This window comes from Crocodylus siamensis, chromosome 4, assembly GCF_052110815.1.
Source record: "Crocodylus siamensis isolate JL-2025a chromosome 4, ASM5211081v1, whole genome shotgun sequence".
In the NCBI taxonomy this organism is placed as follows: Eukaryota; Metazoa; Chordata; order Crocodylia; family Crocodylidae; genus Crocodylus; species Crocodylus siamensis.
Genome location: NC_143398.1, coordinates 110,526,662 through 110,549,305, shown reverse-complemented (window position 1 = coordinate 110,549,305; position 22,644 = coordinate 110,526,662). Strand labels below are relative to the sequence as shown.

Genomic DNA, 22,644 nt, shown 5'->3' with positions numbered 1-22,644 from the left:
TTGTTTCCAGCCCTGGCTCTGTGATTACGGACCTCAGCAGCACAGAACATTATGTTGAGCACCTATATTACATTTGCCACTTCTGTGCATTTAATCAATCAGACCAATCTTTTCCTAGTTCTAAAACATCCATTTATGTCAGAGGTGGGAAGGTAGCCATCAGGGTGAAGTGATGGTGAAAAGATTAAAGTTCTTACAATGTAAGACCCAGTTTATATTATGCTATGTGCAGTACAATTTTGAAGATTATTGACAGAGGTCCAGCATTTAATGAACAGTAGAATTCATAATTGTTTTTAGTGGTTTTTAAGAAAGGCTGACTTAATAAATGATTCATTAGAGTGATAAAAGGTTGAGCAAAGTACCGGTTCCAGCTTTGAGCAGTAAAAATTCCTTGGCTTCTGTGAAGATATAAATACCCGCTTGAGAACCCCTGTATTTTTGTCTGCTAATTGCCCTCTGCTACTTTTATGGACAAATAGTTATAACTGGAATTGTGAGGAGAGGGGATGACAGAGGAAAAAGATTCTTTTGTGAATGATTTCCACTTGTGGCTCATTTGTATATGCCAGGAAAATTATCCCTTCCCCTTCAACATTTTTAAAAAGGTCTTGGGTGCTTGTATAGACTCATGGCAAATGTGTCACACCATTAGAGACAGCATGTTATAGGTGGTATAGCAACATGCTGTCTTTAGTGGGGCAGAAATCATGTTTACCAATAGTCTATACTAGTTATAGTATATGAATGCATGTTATATGAATGTTATATGCATGCATGTATGTCTGTAATTTTGGTATGAATGTCCTCCTACCTTAATCTTCTGGTTATTCTGTACTCAGTAACATGAATAAAGCAAACAAAAAAATTACAACTTATAGGCATCTTGGGGTTAAAGCCAACCAAAGGAATGTTTACCTCTTTCTCCCCAAGAAGAAAAGCGAACAAAACAAAACACCCTAAATCCATGAAATATGGATACTCCAGAAACAAAGATGGCACCCTAAAATCAAATATAAAGAAAAGGGCTTGTAAAATATCCAGAAGGTACTACAACTGTGTTCTGGCATCTGTCTGTTATATTCTAGTTATTTAGGCCCTCACTGCCTCCCACCTTTTCATGGGTGGTTAACTTCTCTAGCAAATCCAGCCATAGCTACTGTAATGGTATATATCTACCTAGATGCATGTCTGGCTATCAACAGCATATTGTTTGTGGTCCTTCAGATAAACCGAGCATGTCTACATTAAATAATAACAGATACTAATTTAATGTACCATAATCGGTGCTACTGCACATTAAGGCAGAAGAAAGGTCTTTAAGTGACATTAATGCACATTAGACTAAATCTTCTGCACATTAGCACAGTTTTTGCCAGCCACACTAATGTGTAGTAAAGTCAGTCTTCTGTGCATTAAACATGTCATGTAGACGTGCCCACTGGCACTTAGTTCCTTACCTCACTAATCATGAATAGGAGGCCACTGAATGTAACTTTATTTTGTAAGATGCAGTTTATCAGCATTGCTCCTGAAACATTCTTCTTGTGCTCACAGGTGTATTGACTGAATCAGAGTTAACAGTTTCATTATGTTAAATTGAACTTGTTGGGTTTTTTTAATCCAGCAAGTTGCTGACTCCTGCTGTTTCAGAACTTGCAACCTTTTGAAGAGACAGCTGGATTAATACATTATTGAATATTTTAGAATCCTTTAATGCTGAATTCACAGAATTGTTCAAACACTACTTAAAAATTACAAAGTTTTGTATAGAGTTTTGCTCCAAAGTTCCCAAGGGTGGTTTCAGTCCTGATGCCAGTAAAACATTGCGTATGTTCTGAGAAGACTATAAATAACAACAGTAAAGCAATGAATTTAATTTGGCATGATATTATTGATGAGATGGTAAAGGAGACCATATTTTATAACAGGAACAAGCTTATAGTATTCTTTGTGGTTATGGGGATCTGGTTAAGAATGGCACAGCAAAAATTGGATTTTTGTGACTGTCTGCATTAAAGGAACGGATGTTTCCAAAACCTTTTAACCATCCTGAAATGGGAAGGTTATCACCATTTCCTATTATTAATATAATTGCTTTCAATAATAATTATTAATGATCATTAATATGCTTCAAAAGCAAAAGGAAAGCATACAAGCAATGGAAGAATGGGCAGGTCACTGAGGAAGTTTACTAGGAAATAGCATAAACTGGCAGGAAGAAAATCAGGAAGGCAAAGATAATGCATGAGCTGCACCTGGTGAAGGAGGTTAAGGACAACAAGAAGAGGTTCTATAAGTATACTGACCTCAAAAGAAGGGCCAAGGAAGCTGTGTGTCTACTGTTAAGAAGCCAGGGGGAACTCTTAGCAGAAAATGCAAAGACGGCAGAAATGCTCAACAGCTACTTTGCCTCAGTCTTCACAAAAAAAAAATTAAGCTGCAGTCAGATACCTAATAAGGATTATTTTGTTAAGGAAGGGGGTGAGCTTAGGAAGGAGACAACAAAAGATACAGAGAGCTTTTGATGAGTCTGAATGAATTCAAGTCAGCAGGGGTGGGTACTTCATCCCAGGGCACCGAAGGACCTGAAAGACAAGATCTCAGAGCCCTTGGCAATGATCTTCATGATGTTGTGGGAGATTGGTCCAGTACCAGATGACTGGAAGAGGGCCAATGTAGTGCCTTTCTTTAAAAAGGCAAAAAGGGGGACCCAGATATCTGCAGACTGGTTAGCCTCACCTCAATACCCAAGAAGTTACTAAAGCAAGTTTGTGGATCACACAAAAGTAGAAGGGATTGTGAACGTGTTGGAGGATGCAAGCACGGTTCAGAAGGATCTTGACAGATTGGAAAGTTAGGCTGGTGCTAACAGGATGAAACTTAGTGAGGACAAATGTAAAGTGCTACACCTGGGGAAGAATAAACACAAAATAGGTGACACCTAGCTAGATGTCAACTCTATTGAAAATAATGCATGAGTCATGATCAATCACTGACTAAATATGATTCTGCAGTGTGATGCAGCTGCACAAAAGCCATTTTGAGCTACATCAATAGAAGCTTTACATGTAGGACACAGGAGATGATAGTGCCGCTCTACTCAGCACTGGTTAAGCCTCACCTGGAGTACTTTGTGCAGTTCTGGGCTCCACATTTTTAAAAGGATTTGGAGAAGTCCAGACATGAACGATGCATGCCCTTGGTGCCTGGGGGGGCACAGCAGAGGCGGGAGTGTGGCAGTGGTGGTGGGAGCGCAGCAGTGGTAAGCTGGGAGCTACCACAAAAACGGCCAGCTCTGTCAATGGCAGAGGGTGGGGAGTGCTGACCAGGCAACAGCGACCACCCACAGACGCCACTGGTAGTGTCAGCAGTGGCCAGCAGCAATCTGACTGCCTGCAGACTGCAGGCAGGGGTGTCAGTGGCAGGGGTGGTGAGTAGTGGGTGGCACCTTTTATAGGGGGTGCATTGCCATGCTCAGAGTGTGCACGTGCCCTTGTGTGCACCCCCTTCATGTTGCCAGTGGGTCCAGAGCAGGGCAACAAAGATGATCAAGAGCTTGGAAGGCAGCTCATATGAGAAGAGTCTGAAGAAGCTAGTCATGTCAAAGTTGTGGAAAAGGTACTTTAAAGGGGATATAATAGCAGTCTTCAAATACTTGAAGGGCTGCCATAAAGAAGAGGGAAAGCAGCTGTCTTGCTACAGAGAAGAGGACATGAACTAGTGGCTTGAAGTTGTAGCAGAGTAAGATTAGATTGGATATCTGGAAAAACTTCTTCCCAAGTAGAATAGAGAGACAGTGGAATAGACTGCCTAGGGAAGTTGTGGCTTCTTCATCCCTGGAGGTGGTCAAGTAGAGGCTGGACAGCCACTGGTCAGGAATGATCTAGGCATAGCTGTGCCTATGTTCTACTGTGGGTATTTCCCATGCTTCTGGGCTTTGCTGGTTGCCCCAACCTCCCCTTTCCACTACACATGTCAGGGTGTTTTTAAGCCTTCCTCAGTCACTGGTTGTTGGCTACAGCCAAGGCTGGGGATTGTGAGTGGGGTGTGCCAACGCCAATGTTGTGACCATAACCAGAGGTTCCTAGTTAGAGGGCCTTCCCCTCTGCTCAGGGCCAACTGATTGCCATATTTGGGGTCAGGAAGGAATTTGGTTACATTGGAATGGACTGCGGGATTTTGCCTTCCTCTGTAGCGGTGAGCATGGCTGTCTGCCTGGGATCTCTTGAGCATATATTGACAACCTTTTATAGAAGTCAGACATTGGTTATCGTGGTTCCCCTGCTTTCCCTGTGGCAGGTTAGGTTGTTAGGTCTGCATTGTGTCAGGGTTGATGGTATTTTAGATTATGGATTGTATAGGATGGTTTGGACAGGGATCATCCTGCCTCAGGCAGGGGTTTAGACTAGATGAGCTCTGGAGTCCCTTCCAGCCCTACTTCTCTGTGACTCTATGAAATACTACTACTATTTTGTGTTAAGAAATGTTTGTAAGAGCTGTTCCAAGTATGAAAATGGTCACTTTTTTTTTACTTGTTTTCTTCCTATGGCTTTCCTCCTGATCTTGAGTGTGGCATCTCCTTTTTAACCATAGTAATTTAAACATGAAAGCCTGGCTGCTTTGTTTTTCCATCCTTCCCCCTTTGTACCGCTAACGTCTACCATGCCCACTGCTATATCAAGTCAGACCTGTCCAGACCTTTCTCTTAGCCAGTAAAAAATGTTGCCACAGTGAGAGGATCAGTCAAGCTGGTAGGAAGGAAAGAGAGTAACTAGAAAATGTCTGTCTTCAGTTTCCTGTATTCCCCTGATAATATGACCTTTTTATTTTTGGGTAACATCTGAGAAAGTACAGTAGCCTATGAAAGCTCTTGCCTCTCTGAATAAGTTATATTGGGGGTGGCCAGCCTATGGCATGGATGCCACAGGGGTCACAGGCAGCTTCTCTGTGTGGCACATGGCAAATGGAGGAAGGAACAAGGAGCACAGCCACAGATAGTGCAGGGAGCAGAAAGTAAAATAGCAGATCAGGCGACGAACACAAGCAAGGAAACAGGAAGCAAAGCAGCAGATCAGGCAGGGGAAGGGGATCAGAGCAACGCTTGGGGAGCATGTGTGGCTGATTTGTGGTATTCCTGCCAGCAAGGTTGGCCTCACTGAATTAATCTATAAAGTACCACCCTGCCCTGCCTTCTGCTCTTGGTTATAGGAGATAAAAAAGAAGATGGCAGAGCGTATAGTGGAAAGAATAGAATGAAAAGAAGTTTATAGTGCAAAGGTTGCTCTATCTTTGACTTTTTATCTCTGATATAAAATGTGGCATCCCTATTTACCGTACAGAATGGCATTGCTTCATACTTGGGCTGCTTGACTTTCTTGAGAGTTAGAATGGGAACTCACACATACTGCTATTAGGTGACCTAGTTCAAGAGTGACTGAGTTTTTAACCAGGGGCACAGGAGCAAGTTCTGTTTCACCTATTAGATATCTCAGGCTGCTGTCAGCAAAACCTGAGTTAGCTGCCCAAACAGGAAAGGACAGCTTGGTCTTGTGTCGTGGGCACTAGCTGTTATAATATAAGTTAAGAGACACAGGAGTGTCAGTAGAAAATTTATTGCTTCTGCAGAAGGGCAGACTCCTGTCTTAAGGACCAAGAGCTACCCAGAGGAATTTTTAACTTCCATATTTATATGGTTCCTTTTACATATGCTTAGCTGCACGCGCAATGAGATTAGTCATAACGTAATTTTTTTTGTTAGTTTATAATTATTTTTTCCGATGGGAATCGTCACAAGGGCATTTTTCTCTTTCCAGTTGGGTCAAGCCAACCTCAGCATCTTTCTTTTTCCCATGGGTCAAGCCGACTCCAAAATAGTTTTTTTTTTATATTAGTACTTATGTTTCCTAAAATTATATTTAGCATATTTAGCAACTAATTACATTTAGTTATTCATGCATAAGTCAAACTGCTCACTAAACAATTTGTTAGACAAATATTAAAATACGCAAACTTATAAACTATTTGTACTTATTTTTATAACTCAATTAAGCTAACCCATTTTTATATCACTGCTTACAGAAGTTAAAAAAACAAAACAAAAACCATGTTTCACCAGAAGAAGTAGTCTGTTAGTTGGACCCAGCTCCACGGTGTCTGTATAGATTGGGCACTTCGGTGGGGTTCTTGGTGCTTTTATCTAATAGCTGATTAAAAAAAACACCACTCATATGATCAGGGGACAACAGGGCAGGCCCTATGAGGAGAGGCTACGGGACCTGAACCTGTTCAGCCTCCAAAAGAGAAGGCTGAGGGGGGATCTTGTGGCCTGTTATAAACTAGTCAGGGGGGATCAGCAGGCGTTGGGGGAGTCACTGTTTCCCCGAGCACCGCCAGGAGTGACCAGGAATAATGGTCACAATCTGGCAGAGGGTAGGTTTCGGTTAGATATCAGGAGGCGCTACTTCACGGTCAGGGCGGCTAGGGTCTGGAACCAACTCCCAAGAGAGGTGGTGCAGGCTCCTACCTTGGGGGTGTTTAAGAGGAGGTTAGATGCACATCTTGCTGGGGTCATTTGACCCCAGTATTCTTTCCTGCCATGGCAGGGGGTCGGACTACGTGATTTGCTCAGGTCCCTTCCGACCCTAGAAACTATGAAACTATGAAACCAAAAAAGCTCCACTAAAGCTCCTGATCTATACAGTACAGATGTTGGATGAACTGGGTCCAATTAATGCAGTACCTTGTGTGGGCATGGTGCAGGAACTCTCTGAGTTTAAATGAAGGAGTTGGGGGTTTTTTTTTTGTTTTTTTGTTTTTAATGTCTGTAAGCAGCCTAAGAGGACTAAGACACCTAAGAATGATTCTTTCACCTTGTTCAAGTCCTGAAAATCTAGTAACTCATCTTCTTTTGTAACTCTGTCACCTTACTCTTAAATTGAGGCACAAAAAACCAATATGTAGGGAGACATCTTTGTAGAGGGAGAGCTTTAATATGTTACATTTTGTGAAAAGTAGATGAGGCCCTACTATCTTGGTGAGCTATAAATGCAGTGTTTAAAATTGTTCAAAGCTTAGAAGCAGCTGATATGGTGCTTTCCCCTGGTTGTACAAAGTTGCTTCTTATATCAGGTAGATTTTCTGCTGTTTCCATGATATTATATGTATTGTTTTTCTTTTGTAGGCATTTGGACAATCATTCTCAATCCACCGCAAAGTGGCCGAAGATGGTGAAACACGTGAAGAGACTCTCTTGCAGGAATCTGCATCTAAAGAAGCCTATTACCTAGCCAAGATCTTGGAGATGCAGAATGAGTTAAAACAGAGCAGAGCTGTGGTCACCAATGTTCAGGCAGAGAATGAGAGGCTTACAGCTATTGTCCAGGACCTGAAAGAGGTAAATCTGTGTGTGAGAGAGTGTGAGAGAGAAGGATCAATTAATTTAAGAAATGACATGACACTGAAACATGAAAATAGCATGGAGCTTATAAATGTAGGAGTAATGCTCTATAACCAGTCTCAGTGACACCACACCCTGATGGAGAGTGGGATTTAAAAAATAAAAAGGACTCCTGTCGGAAAACTTGAACATGAGGTAAAACCACTTTAGCCGTTTATAATTTTAAAAGCACTGTAGGGCTTTCATTTTTATTGTACAGCCCATGCTGAGAGATTAACTTTACATATGTCCCTAATGCTTCACTGTCTCATGAATCCCTCTTCTCTCACCTCCTCTGTGTTATTCAGCTGTTTCAGGATGGCTGTGCCAATTAGAGCTTCCACTCATTTTCTGCTTACTCTAGTGTACAGGTTCAAGTTTAAAGACAGGCTGGAGTGAGGAGGAATGAATGGCCTTGCTAAGCTTGCAAACTCCAGTAGATAAAAGAAAACTGCAAATAATTAATCTAAGTCAGTTCCACTATTATTTAAAACAGTGGGTATATACATGCTCAGAGATTTTAATTTGAGTAGTTCCCAGACAGCTGCTCTAATTAAAACAGGTCACTGTCACATGCATTAAGCACCCCCCACGTTTCAAAATGGCCATGGAGGCACTTTAACTAAAGCTCATTTCATGAGGTTTAAAGCACCTCTGAGGCCATTTTGAAATACAGGGGAGCTTAACACATGTGACAGTGAAGTGACAGTGGATCTTTCTAATTAGAAGGCAGAGCAGACTTGATTAATTGAGCCTGCTCCAAAGTGTCCTAATTAGAATGTGAACAAGCATATTTATAGGCAGCCGTGGTACTCAAAGTACAGCCTGTGGGTCCACCCATGGCTCCCCACAGGTCTGGAAATTTGGCAAGGGTCCTGAGTGGTGGCAGTGTTAATTGCTGCAGCTCTAGGAGCCTCATGGCATTTAATGCTTCCACAGCAATCCTGCTGCTGGGCTGGCTGATATGGCTGTGCATACTAGATCGGGCTGATGCTTAGAAACAGTCTGCAGTCATACCCAATATACAGGGTTGGGCTTAGTGCTCAGCCCTGGACCTGGTACGTGGGTTGAACCTAACATATGGCCCCAAACTGGACATGCAGGGTTGGTTCATGGGTCAGATCCAGTGCATGAGGTCAATGCACATACCAGATCTAGCCCATAGACTTTGCCCCAGGCACTGGAACCAGCCTGTAGACCGGCTTCACCCCACTCATCTGGCCCACATGCTAAAGAGGTTGAGCACCACTGTACTAAAGGGAAGACCACCACACTAAATGGTGTGCAGTAACTGGAGTTAACTACACTGTCACAAAATGCCCTCCAGCAGGGGATGCTTGTTGTGGACCAATGCACCCTTCCTAGTCTTTGAGAGTATCCCTGAAGCCAGCCTAGGCAGCTCAGGATCCTTCCATTGTGAGATCCCATCTTTTCAGTCCCTCCCCTTCCCTGGTTCTCCAAGGCCCTGACTCAAGGAGCAAGTATCCAGTCCTGGGAGAGGGGGACCCCTGAGAGAGGGACTTTACCTTTTTCAGGGGAGCCCCAACTTACATCGAAGTTCCAAGGAGCACAGCAAGCAATCATTATAGTAAATGCATTTGTTGGGACACAGGTCAGGTTCTCTGCCCCCCTCTTAAAGGGGTTAAGCAGTCCCCCTATCTTTGATTCAGCCCACACAGCCCTGAACATTCCCAAAGGTACTCAGTTTTTCCCTTTTCAGTTTTTCTAGTCCCTGAGTCACCAAAGCTCCTCTTCTGCACTCCTTTTCCAGCCTGCTCTTCCTATTGTTATGTTTCTGTCAGCCAGCTTCCCAGGTGTTGGCTATCTCATCTTTACTGATATGTCAACAAAGGTATTCAAACCTGAGGATGTTAGAGTCCATCTTATGTCTTCCCACCCCGTTTCATTGTCTCTTATACATATCTTCCTCATGTACTAGCTTTATGGGGAATGTGAGGCATGAAACATAACAACATGAACACAGGTAACACAAATATAGTACAATAAACCCTTAGTCCATCACATATGCATCTCGTCTTATGTGCCTCGAGACACTTCCAAACTGCAGTGCTATTTTACTAAGCCTCTCTGAATTTAGCGCCCTATATTCTACTTCCAACACTAACTGGAGAAGGTAGAAGAAACAGTATGTTTTCTGAAATGTCTAGAATAGAGAAGTGTAGGTTTCTGGGCTCACCTGATATCATGTGGTGAAGAAACCTGATCACTGAATTCTTACAATGCAGTCCCTGTTAAAGGGGGAAAGCTCTGAAACTGCTTGAAGAGAGTACTCCTTCCTTCCCCAGTCTGTGCTGGAAATTATCCTTGGATCAGATTCTGTTTCCCATTCTGCTCATGCATCTTGGTTGAGAGTAGCAAAGATTCTTTCAGCAGTGCAAAAATGTCTGAACCTATGCAGGAGCATCTGCAAGCAAAGAAGGAAGTTTTGTAGTATCGGGCAGAGGGCAGGGTTGATTTACCATCTCTGATAAATCAGAGAAATGTAGCATAAGCTTTCATGAATTCAAACTCAGAGCTCGGGCTCATAAAAATTTATGCTATACATCTCTGATTTAGTCACTCTAAAAGGTGCAGATCTACCCTGCCTTCTGCCTGACTTCTGACTAACAGGGCTAACTACTCTACCTCTGTCTACTCACTGAAATATCAGAACACACTGGAGTTCCCAGAATCTCAAAATTAAAAAAAGAAGAAAGAAAGAAAGAAAGAAACCTGCATTATTGTATGGATTTGTCATACTGCCACAACTAAGGTGTGCAAATGGACTTGGGCTGGATCTCCTCAGTATGAAAGAGTGGGAATGGCAGGCAGGGCGTTCTCTGCAAGCTTTCCCAAAGTAAGCAACCTCCCTTCCCTGATCTCTCTCCCCATGCTAGTCTGATATAGCCTGCATCTGATAGCCTTGTTGAAGGCATTTGTTGAAGAGTCTATGCTTCTCATACTGGCAAAAGGATGGAAAGAAGTCTGTAGGATGGACGATTGGCTGGATTCCTATTGAAATGATTACTTTAATGCTCTTGGCATTTTATTCTGTTATCAGTGATGCTTAGGGTCTTGGATAGGAATATTATAGCTTAATATTTTCAATAAATAGATTTGCAAATTATTATTTAAATCTAAATAAATCAACTATACATTCTGAAAAACAAGCACTTTCCTCCTCCCCACTTCATTTCCTGTGCCAAGGAATTTTTGGAAGTTTTCATAATCTTGACATAATCTGAACCAGAAAATACATTGCTTTCATGAACTAGGACTATAACCCCAAGGAAGCCATAACAACATTCACATAGTTGTGTATAGGGTTGCTGGCCCCTGTGGCCATGTGCAGACATTCATTTTCTCTTGGGAGAGTCACTGCTATCCCAGGAGAAACCACCAGTGCACAGCTATTCAGGATTTTTCTCTCAGAGCAAAAATAGCCACTCCAGGAGAAAAATAGCCTGTAAAGACCTCTGGGACAGTTGCTCTTGGAAAAGCACATATCTGTATAACTTACCTTTCTGAGAGACACCAAAGCACAGTCCTACAGCATCCCAGGGTGCTTTCCTTCTGTTCCCTCTGGACTTTACTACTCCAGCTGAGCAGGGAACAAATCACACCCCCTTCACAATCCCATATTGTGCTGCAGGCTATCTCTGAGCAGTCTGAGTCAGTAAATCAGGGCTGCCTGTGCAACACTGCTATCTGTCATCAGGCAGACTTAGGGAGCCATGCTGAGATGTGTGCACAGGGTCCCCCTGGCTGTGCAACGTTAGCACTGCATGCTCTTGGCTCTTCAAAATTCAACATGAAATATAAAAACTTTGCATTTTTAGGATCTTAAATTATATTTAATATCTTTGCATATCTGTAGTCAACAAACAAATCCATTAAAATTGTTATTACCATATTTACTCAAATCTAAGATAATCCCAAATTTAAGATGATCCCAATTATTAGGTTGCAGGATGGAAAATTATAAATTTGTTTCAATTTTCCATGTATAGATCTAGTTATTGGAGTGTCCTCTTAAATTCATTCCTCCCACCACTGCCACAAGCAAAGCAGTGGCAGGGAAAGCAGTGGCTGGGGGATAGGGGGGGCAAGCAGCTTGCCCCATGCCCCTTGTTCCCCCCTTGCTACTTGCCTGCTGTGCCTGCCCCCCTGCTGTTTGCCCCCCCAGTGCCTTTTCCTTCCTACCACTTAAACCCTTCTTGTGCCTTCCCTGTTTTACTTTTATAGCTAATGGCTCTGTCTCCACTGGGGGTGCGAAGCATGCACCAAAACTAGACAGTAGCAGTGGCTCTGGCTTCAACCTCCAGCTGTAGTCAGGGTTGGGGCCAGTGCCTCAGCAGCTCCCCCTCTGCTCCAAGTGCCCTTCCCTCATGCTCTCCCCTGTTTTCCCTGTGCTTTCCCTGCACTGAGTGCCCCTTCCCTGCACTCTACTCTCCTTCCCTGCACTCCACGTGTCCCTTTCCCTGTGCCCTTCCCTATACCATGTGCCCTTTCCCTCTACCTTCCCCCCCATACACCAGGTGTCCCTTTCCCAACATTCCTCCATGCATCTTTTCCCACACAAATCTCCTGCTGCCCTTTCCACTGTGATCCCTCCACACCACATGCCCTTTCCCCCTGCTCTCCCATGCACCTCCTGCCTGCCATATGAGCCAGCCTAGTCCTGTCTGGAATCGCAGCAGCTGCTTCCCTGGCCTGTACTCGATTCTAAGATGAGCAGCCTCCCAACCACCCCATGTTGAATGGGAAAAAAACCCCTTGTCTTATATTTTAATCAGTACAGTGTATTACCCTAGTGCTGGAGCCATAAAAGAACTTAGGCACCTAAGTGTCATGAAACTGCCACTGTAGGTGTCTAAAACTAAAGTAATCAGAAACCTTACTCAGCTGCCTCCTGAGTCCATAGGCTCCTAAATTTTCACCAGCAAAGTTCCTTAAGCACATAAAGATCTGCTTCTAGGTAGGCCTCAGTTGTGTTTTAATTTTGACAGTGCTAAGTAGCTCAAGACCTAGCTCAGACCTAGCCCCATCAAGATCTGCCACCCTCTAATCTGTCTCACTTGCAGGGCTTAATATACCAGGCATTTTCAGGACATGCTTGTTGGATTGGTCCTTTCCTTATGAAAGAGGAGGAGCAGTGACGATTGTCTTGTATCCAGTAGTTCAGTATTCACAGTACTCATCCAGGACTGGAGACCTCTATGTCTGAGAGAAAATAAATTAATATCTCCCACCTTTCAGGAGAGTGCATCACATGCATGCTACAGGCTTTTGTGAGGCTAGGGCTCTCTTGATCCTTTGAAACTGTTTCCCTTTCCATGGAATAATTAAAATACTCATTGTGTCAGAGAATGAAAGGGACCATGAATGTGAGAATTACTTTGTAGCCTTGTGGTTAGAACATTTGCTTGGAAAGAGGTAAACTGGTTCTTGCTCTGCTGTAAATAATTTTTAATAAAAAATACTTAAATAATAATTAGAACACAGACTGGGATCCAGGTGAGGTGCATTCTATAACCAGAATGCCTCATATATGCATGTTTTCCTTTCTGTTTTCTCTGCCTCCCTTAGGCAGAAGAAGGACTTGAAAGGTCTCCCATATCCTGTTAAATAAAAGGAGGCATTGCTTGCTGCTTCAGCCTGTTTTGAAAAAGTGGGTGGCTTGGGCACCTAACTTTAGGGAAAGATTCATGGCTGTGAAGCATGAGCTTAGGGAGGCACCTCTCTTGAGTCTTTATTCAGATGCCTGATTCTGAGAGTGAAGTGGTGTAAACCAAAGTGCTCTTACAAGAAAAAAAGCCAACAGCTTACTGGGTTGCATTAACAGGAGTGTTACTAGCAAATCAAGGGAAGTGATTCTTCTGCTCTGTTTAGCTGGTGAGGCCACATCTAGAGTACTGTGTCCAGTCTTGGACCCTTTACTTCAAGAAGGATATGGACAGATTGGAAGGAGTCCAACACAGAGTGACGAAAATAATTAGGGGCCTGGGAAGGAAGACTTTTGGGGAAGGACTGAAAGAACTAAGGTTATTTAATATGGAGAAGAAAAGACTCCAGTGGGATTCAGTACCAGCCTTCAAATATGTGAAGGGTGATTATAGAGAGGCTGGAAGTGGGCTTTTCTTAATGATTATAGGAGACAGGACTAGGAATAGTGGAAAAATTTAGGTTGGAGACTAGAGGGAACTTTTTGACTATGAGGGTGGCCAAACTTTGGAACAGGCTACCTGTACCTCCAATTATTCACTTAATTTCAGTCCGGTAAAGCTTCTACATGCAGCAATGCTGAATATTGCAGTGCATAATTCCTTAGGGGATCTAGAGCTGACTCTTGGCTTAGCTGTCTCTCTGATCCAGACTAGTGGCCATTTTCTTAATTCTGCTTGCCTTACTACAGAATTTTTCTATATTCCAGCCATGAATTGCTGAATGGAAGGCTGCAGGACGTGATGGGAAACTTGGTCATCACACCAGATGGCAAAGCTAACATGTTTAACGATTTCTTTGCCTCCGTCTTCCTAAGTAGGGACCAGAACAGCCACCTCCCTGCTGGCCCCCCTCAGGCCCTGGGGGAGGCACACCTGGGCCATGGGTTAGCAAGGATTTAGTTAGGGAGCTTCTGGAGGGGTTGGACGCATTCAAGTCAGCCGGCCGCGATGATCTCCATCCTAGAGTTCTAAAGGAACTGGCCGAGGTCATTGCAAGTCCCCTGACACAACTTTATGAGCACTCATGGTGCTCTGGTGAGGTACCGGAGGACTGGAAGAGGGCCAACGTGGTCCCCATCTTCAAAAAAGGGAGGAAGGAAGACCCGGGAAACTATAGGCCGGTTAGTCTTACCTCAATCCTAGGCAAGCTGTTCAAGAAAATTATGCTGGCACACATCCAGGAGGGGCCAGCAGGGGACTGCATGCTTAGGGGCAACCAACATGGGTTCATCAGTGGCAGATCCTGTCAGACCAACCTGGCGGCCTTTTACGATCAGATCACCAGATCATTAGATGCAGGGGTAGCAGTGGATATAATCTTCCTGGACTTCCAGAAGGCTTTTGACACTGTCTCTCACCCCGTTCTCATTAAGAAACTGGGGGGCTGTGGTGTAGACACCCACACAGTCAAATGGGTTCGCCAACTGGCTGGTGGGCCGCACCCAGAGGGAGGTAGTGGAGAGGTCCTTCTCAACTTGGAAGGATGTGGGCAGTGGGGTTCCTCAGGGCTCGGTCCTCGGGCCCGCACTGTTCAACATCTTCATCAGTGATTTGGATGAGGGGATAAAAAGCACCCTGTTCAAATTTGCTGGTGACACTAAGATGTGGGGGGATGTGGGCACACTGGAAGGATGCAACAGGCTACAACCAGACCTAGACAGGTTACAAGGGTGGGCGGATAAGAATAGGATTGGTTTCAACACAGACAAGTGCAAGGTGATGCACCTCGGGAGGAACAACCGGCACCATACCTACAGGTTGGGGAACTCCCCTCTTGTCAGCATGGAGGCGGAAAGGGATCTGGGGGTCATCACTGACTCCAAGATGAACATGGGCCAGCAGTGTGGGGATGCAGTCAGGAAGGCCAACCGCACCTTGTCATGCATCCACAGATGCATCTCGAGCAGGTCCAAAGAGGTGATCCTCCCCCTCTATGCCGCACTGGTCAGGCCGCAGCTGGAGTATTGCGTCCAGTTCTGGCGCCACACTTCAAGAGGTATGTCGACAGTATGGAGAGGGTCCAGAAGAGGGCCACTCGTATGATCAGGGGACAGCAGGGCTGGCCCTATGAGGAGAGGCTACGGGACCTGAACCTGTTCAGCCTCCACAAGAGAAGGCTGAGGGGGGATCTTGTGGCCTGTTATAAACTAGTCAGGGGGGATCAGCAGGCATTGGGGGAGTCACTGTTCCCCTGAGCACCGCCAGGAGTGACCAGGAATAATGGTCACAAGCTGGCAGAGGGTAGGTTTCGGTTAGATATCAGGAGGCGCTACTTCACGGTCAGGGCGGCTAGGGTCTGGAACCAACTCCCAAGAGAGGTGGTGCAGGCTCCTACCTTGGGGGTGTTTAAGAGGAGGTTAGATGCACGTCTTGCTGGGGTCATTTGACCCCAGTATTCTTTCCTGCTATGGCAGGGGGTCGGACTAGATGATCTGCTCAGGTCCCTTCCAACCCTAGATACTATGAAACTATGCATTATCTCCTTACAAACATTACCTGTGCTACTTTTAAGGATGGCTTCATTTCAGAGAAGGAGGAAGGAAGGAAATGCAATGCTTTTGGCAGAACTCATTACCAATGTCTTATAAAACTGGCATTTCTGACTTCTTGTTTCTGGTGGCTTACTAAGTTCAGAACGTGCTATATCTCTTGTTTGGTAGAAGTATGTTTACGGGCCATGATGGAGAATATATGACTTGCACATCTGGGGTCTACCAAACTTCCTTGAAGGGGTAAAAGTCTTGGTATGTTATAAAGGGAGTATCTGAGCTGTGATGCTTGGTGTCAGAGCTACCCAAATAATGACATTTTTGGTTTGATAATTCAAAAAGTACATTTAAAAAGTATTTCACATCAAGTTAAAAAATGGTAAAACCCAAAATAACACATTTCAGTTTATTTGATTTCTTATGCCTTTTACATTTAATTTTGAAATGAAAATGCCCTTTCAAAACAGAATATTAAAATGTTTCATTTAAAAAACATCAAGATGTTTCATTCCAGCTTTTCCAAAACACCAGCAAGAAAAAATTCTAAATGTTTTTTCTAAAACTAGATGTTTAGAATTCAAATACCTTTAACCATGTTTTCAGCCAAAACTATTTGCTGAATTAAATTTGAATTTGTAAATAGTTTTTAGCTTCCCTGAGACCCCTCAAAATTGTATTTATTTATTATTCACTGAGGTGGGGGTTTGGACTAACTCTGGACAAATCAATATCTGTGGCACATGGGTCAGTGTGAGGTGTTGGGAACCAGCAGGTTATGAGTTCAAGCCTTCTTACTTAGAGTGGAGGAACAAACCATCCTGATGTGCAGGAAGACTAGCAAGTATGGCAGAAGACCGCTTGGTTTAGCAGAGAACTCTTTAGTAAGCTAAGTCACAAAAAGGAATCTTATAAGAAGTGGAAACTTTGCCAAATAAATAGGGAGCGGTATAGAGCACTGCTCAGGCATGTAGGGATGAAGTCAGGAAGGCTAAAGCACAATTGGACCTGCTTGGAATTGGAATCTCATGAGGTTCAACAAGCAGGTCAAGGGAAGTGATTATTCCCCTCAATTCAGCACTGGTGAGGCCACATCTGGAGTACTGTGTTCAGTTTTGGGCCCCCCACTACAGAAAGGATGTGGACAAATTGGAGAGAGTTCAGTGGAGGGCAACAAAAATGGTGAAGGGGCTGGGGGACATGACTTATGAGGAAAGACTGAAGGAACTGGGTTTATTCAGTCTAGAAATGAGGAGACTGAGAGGGGACTTAATAGCAGCCTTCAACTACCTGAAGGTGGGGTTGAAATAGATGGAGCTAGACTGTTCCACCATTGAAGTCATTATAGCAGGGAGGAATTTATTCCAGTTTAGCTAGGCATGATCTCCCACATAAATGAACCAAATAGCAAGGCCAGGGAGGCATCTTGTTTATTGAATAGTAGCTGGATAACCAACATGAGTCTGAAGCTTTTCCTGTTTTCCAGTTTCTCTAAAATGGTAAACTTCCAAGAGAAAATATTGAAGCTATCTTGTTTCTTCTGCAGGCACATCAAATTTTAAAGTACTTGTAAGCTTGATGGACTCCTTGGGGTCATGTCAGATTTGCTAGAAGTAGCTCATTCCTGCTGTTGTAGATTTTTATTATTCAATTGATTTGTATGATGGGAATGCTTATCTCTGCAAGCAGCTGAAAGGATTTTCTTAAGGAGCCAATTACCAGACATCCTGGCTATGTGATCAAACTACCTTAGTTGTGTCTACATAATTATAGCACCTATATTAGACATTTGCTTGCCAAAGAACTTCAGTATTTGGGATTCTGTCTTGCAATCTTATTTTCATTAGGTCATTGAAAGGATTTCTATGGGTTGTCTCATTCACAAATGTAAAGTAATGACACCAGGACTACTGCCACATAGATTTTCAGTTTTGTATGCAAAGTGATGTCTGTCTTATCCCAAAGGCTTTCAAAGGCTGCACTAATTTTAGCGATTTCTGTTGGAGACTTCATAACTGATGTGAATGTCACACAAGACTGTGAGACCCCAGTAAATGAATTAATCAGCAGCTTGAATGACATGTCTTCCCATGGTGACAGCTGATGGTATATAAGTTGTATCAGGAGCAATCTGATACATAGCTTTAGTCTTAATGGTTAGGTATCAACAGTCAAAAAGCCCAGGGCTGAATCAATTCAATCTTTGCAAGTTAATCTAAGATGCGTAGATTGACCCAATAAGCAGGTGAACAGACATTCACTTTTGATTCCAGAAGTACAGCCACATGCCTGCAGTGGCCCAGGCCAAAAGCCAGTGGGCGCTAGATCATGCCTCCCTGCTTGGTTGAAGCAGACAGCTTAGGCCAAGGCTAGCCCACCCATCCTGCAAGGGGGGAGGGAAGGTGGGGTGTAGGGGAGGTGCAAAATGTCTTGGGAGGCTGGAGGACTGTGAGTTAGTTGAATCTGGGACAGAAGTTCAATAAACTGATTTAACCTTAATCAGTGAAGTCAGATACTGCATCTATCCAGGTTTCTCTTAATCTGGTTTTGGACATTTTGAAAGTGATTTATGTGCACTGAACTTCTGTTGGGTTACAATTTTGAACTGATTTCCAGTCACTTATACTGGCTTATGTGTAACGTCTGTCCCTAGCCATCAAGGCTACCAGTCTGTCCAAAATGTGAGCATCTGGCTTCAAAGGGATCTGTACTAATTTGCACATCATCTGGGGAATGAGCAACTTAGGCATTTATCAGCAAACAGAAGTTCGTAAACAACTTCCTTACGCACCATTATTTTTTACTGACAGTTGTCTGGGATTAAACAGGTATTGATCAATTCTGAATTTAATACAAATACAGTTGTATCAAATCCTAATACATATATTGAGGTCACAAAAAGCAACCAGAAGCATAATAGCAAATGAAACACTAAACAATGTGGATGCAAAAACATTGCCTTGTTTTACATCTTTTATTAGTGGAAACAGATTAGAGAAACTCCCAGATTTCACTGCACTTCCCATCTTGCCATGGAATTGTTTAATCAGAACAGTGATAAACCAATAGAGGTGCAAAACTGTAGTGATCTTCTGCTTTGCTGTTTGCTGACAAAGCTGCTTGTTAGTGCTGACCTGTTTGCCTAGCAGTATTTTCTTGTGCATTGTGGTGTTTAGATATTTATATGTATTGAATGGTTTCCCTAGTCTTGTGTAGTCACCTTTTCTATCCTCCATGTGCTTGCCAAAAAACGCCCTATAAATATAGTTGCACTACCTGGGAAATTTTACTGTTCTTCATGTCACTGACTGCTAGATTGCTGCTCAGACTGTGAAAATAAGCTATTTTCTAAGGAACATTTCCTATCTATTATGGAAGGAGCACTGATTGCAGGCAGCAGAAATTTTCTGAATCTGGTTATGAATCAGTTTGTTCAAATTACTGTTGAATGAACTTATTGAATACTAGATTAGATGAAGAAATAATTGTAGCAGGTCATCTTCACTCCCAACTCATTTGTCATTCTAAAGTTGTCCTACAGTTCTAAATCGTTTTGTGCATTCTCCAGGGAATCACTCAACACTTCTATGTGCAATCAAATTAGGGCCATAGTGCATTAGCTTTAACATTCACTAAAATGTTGTTTATAATCTTATGGATGTTTATAATTTTGTCGTACTTCCAAGCAAGTTCGTGCCTCTCAGGGCTCTCTGAACTAAGTGCAGTGCCATCTAAAGGCAACAGGACAGAAGCAACTGAAAATTTGATTTGAATATACTTATTTTTTTCAGAGCAATTTTAACTCAACTCTTTTGCTGTAGAACTCACAGCCTAACAAAAACACTTTGGTCGGTCTTGTTTCCTGTTTAATGAGCCTGGAACAATGACTGAGGACACACATTTCTGATGTGACACATAAATGACACTGTTTTCCTCTGGCAACGTTCAGACATTTAGCTCCGCTATGAATAAAAAGGCTTTAAACAATGGACAGTGAGGAGGTCAGGCAAAGGTTAGGCAGGATAATGGAGCTTCACTAAGAGAACATGGTGTAGTTCCAGTGTGTGCCTAGTTTTAATTTCTCAAATTACATCTTTTCCTTACCAGAAAGGGACTTTTACGACCCCCAGCATGAATAGACTGCAGTTGTTGCACTGATTAACCGAAGCAGAATTTTACTGACAAAAAAGTACCTACAGGAACCACTGAGAATGATTAGCCCTATTTGTATGGTGGTAACAGTTAGAAACCCCTGCTGAGCTAAAGGCCGGTTGTGCTAAGCACTTTGAGCACATAATAAGAGAGCTCAGCGAAGAGCTCATAGTCTAAATAGGCAAGCAGACAAAGAGTCAGAGGCTAAACAAAGACACAGCAAAATGGGCTAAAAAGATTTGTCCAAGATCGCAAAGCAGGTTGGTGTCAGATCCAGAAAGACAACCCAGGTCTCCTTCTTCACTGGTCTGTGTTGCCTCCAACCCAGAAAAAGTGTTAATATCTATGTTTATCACTGGAACTGTTTCCCCTGGTACATAAGAGTTGGACTAGTCCTTATTCATAGATGAGGAAACCCCAATGGGAAGCATCTGTGCTGATTCAGTCTTTTTATGTATTGATTTGTTGGTTAAGAATAACTTCTATTCTTAGTCTTAGCCATTCTAAGACCGTTCAGGTGGTGCGAGAAGCTAAATCAATTGTCGGCTGTAGGTTTGCTATTAGATGCTGAGTAGGCTGTTCTAAGAACCTTTGTAGTGTCATCTGAATTCTTCAGGCACAGCAGGCCAGGTTCTGTGCTGACCCGCACTCTGGTTTGCATAGAGTTGAGCCAAAAAGAGAAAATTTTCCAGTGCATCTCACAGGCTGAGGCTTCAGTCTGCTTAAATTATTATGGTAGCATTTGTTGCTCAAAAGAAAACCTCGGTTAATGTCAGAATCAGTTAATGTGTGTGGATAAGCAGACAGAGCTAAAGTCTCATTGGCATGTGGCATTGGTAATAATTTCTTGAAATATTTAAAGAAAGGACATTTATTGTTGTCCTTGGTTTAACACATTTCCTTTGAGCCATGTTGTCAGATATCCAGGTATCCTGAGCAATTTTCTCCAGAAAGGTGTTAGCATTGCCTGGAGCAGTTGGGGGTGTTGAGCAGTTGGGTGCTAGAACATGCCTTGCAATCTTATCGTATTTTCTGCATTTGGGGCTTCCTTCCATCACAGAGCAGCGCAAGATCTCAGAGCTAAGGAGTTCCCAGTAATCACTATGCAAGCAGTGCAGTCGTGATAGTGACAAGGCCCACCTGGGTCTTTTCTCCTGGCGACCTCCGTTCATATTGTGGTTCTATTTAATTTCACATTTGGCTCCTCTTATACCCATGTTCACTAAGTAAGGATGTAGCACTGCCAGTCTTCCCATTCTGTTGTCTGCCTCAGCCATTTTGGATTCAGATCATATTGTCCTCTTTGTTTTAAAGCACGCTATGGACAAATAAGTGTTGTGAAGGCTTTCTGCGTGGCACTCCACTACCCAGAATATGGCTTCCTAAAGGAGATTTTTGGTGGATCAAAAATACTTAAGGTTTTACATTTTTCATGATTGAAACAGTATGTAACTGACTTAACTTGTGGTCTCGAGGGGCGTTTGAACATGTGCTCTGGGGTTGGGGTGCTTTAATTGGAGTAGCTCCCAGAGCCTCTCTAATTAAAGTGCCCACTGAGTCTCTTGTATGAGCATCCCCACGCTTCAAAATGGTGGCAGGGGTGCTTTAACTAAAGCTCATCAAACAAGCTTTAGTTAAAATTCCCCTGCTGCCATTTTGAAGTGCGGGGATGCTGATACACAAGACGTAGAGGCTGACTGGAGCTTATTAATTAGCACACTCCAGCAGACTCGATTAATTGCTCTGATGAAGCAACCTCCCCGCATCTATACAGGCACCCATGGGTTTAGTGATTCAAATGAGTTCCATGTAACAAAACCAGAAGATTCACAGTCTCTTTCAAGCAGGGACCATACTTTTATTCTGTGACTAATCTAATAGAGCATGAAGTACAGCCACAGTACAAATAATAAATGGCAGCCAAACTCTAATATCACACCTCTGTAGTATTGTCTAGTCGTTTCGTATAGACTTTAGAGTATCTGCACCCTGATTTGTTCAATAATCAAAATTCTCTGAAATGTCTTGTCTCTCGTCTCCTTGAACAATAGCAACTTGATTCACCAGACTCCCTTGTGATAGCGAGCTCTGTAAGTTTTAAAAGTCTTGCAAGTGCCACAGAGAAAAGCATTCGTTATGTTCTGACTCAGGTGAACTGAGGTTGAGGTGAAGCTTAATCTATTGTGACTGAGATACTAGAGAAAGAGTTCATCAAGGTAATGACTTTTGCCCAAAAAGAAAACCACAAGCAGAACCATACCAATGAAACCTTCAGAGAAGTAGAGAAGGGAGCATGTTTTGGATGTATTTGGTCTGTATTATGTCTTTATTTTTTAGGCACAGCTCCTGATTGAATTCAAAGGGGCCCTTAACTTAGAAAATGATTGACTGTTCTTGCAAACCAGAGATACCTATATGATGCCAATGTTGTGCCATTGCTGGGTACTGTCCTCCAGAGAGAAGATCCTCTCTCTCAATTCCCTCTTCTGACTGAAACCCCCAAACTCATTATAATTTGGCACTGCAGTGAAATTACTTAAGTTCTTGGCGCTCATCACCAGCTCTAATTGTATCTTCTGTGGCAAACACTTCTCAAGAGGAAGAATGTAAGAGGAAGATGGCTTGAAGGTGAATAGTGACAAACTTAAGGAATCCATTCAGATAACATTTTTGCCTTATTACTATATATGAGACATACTGTTTATTTTTAGACATTCTCTGTAGTCAGTGCCAGTCAGCATCCAGGACGAGGGCACCGAGTCAATCTGAGGTCAGACAGTGTTATTACTCTTTCATTGTCATGGTCAAATCCACTTTTAAGCTTCAGGATTGAGAGAAATGC

At 43.0% G+C, this 22,644-nt stretch overlaps 1 protein-coding gene across 4 annotated transcripts in view; it reads left to right on the top strand.

The window, feature by feature from the left end:
• BICD1 (BICD cargo adaptor 1) overlaps positions 1–22,644 on the top strand; it is a 263,812-nt gene that overhangs the window by 119,139 nt on the left and 122,029 nt on the right. For all 4 annotated transcript variants that reach the window (XM_090043335.1, XM_090043334.1, XM_090043332.1 and 1 more), the window contains exon 2: positions 7,184–7,396. In XM_090043335.1, coding sequence (XP_089899461.1) covers positions 7,184–7,396 — 213 coding nt within the window. The remainder of the gene's footprint in view (positions 1–7,183; positions 7,397–22,644) is intronic.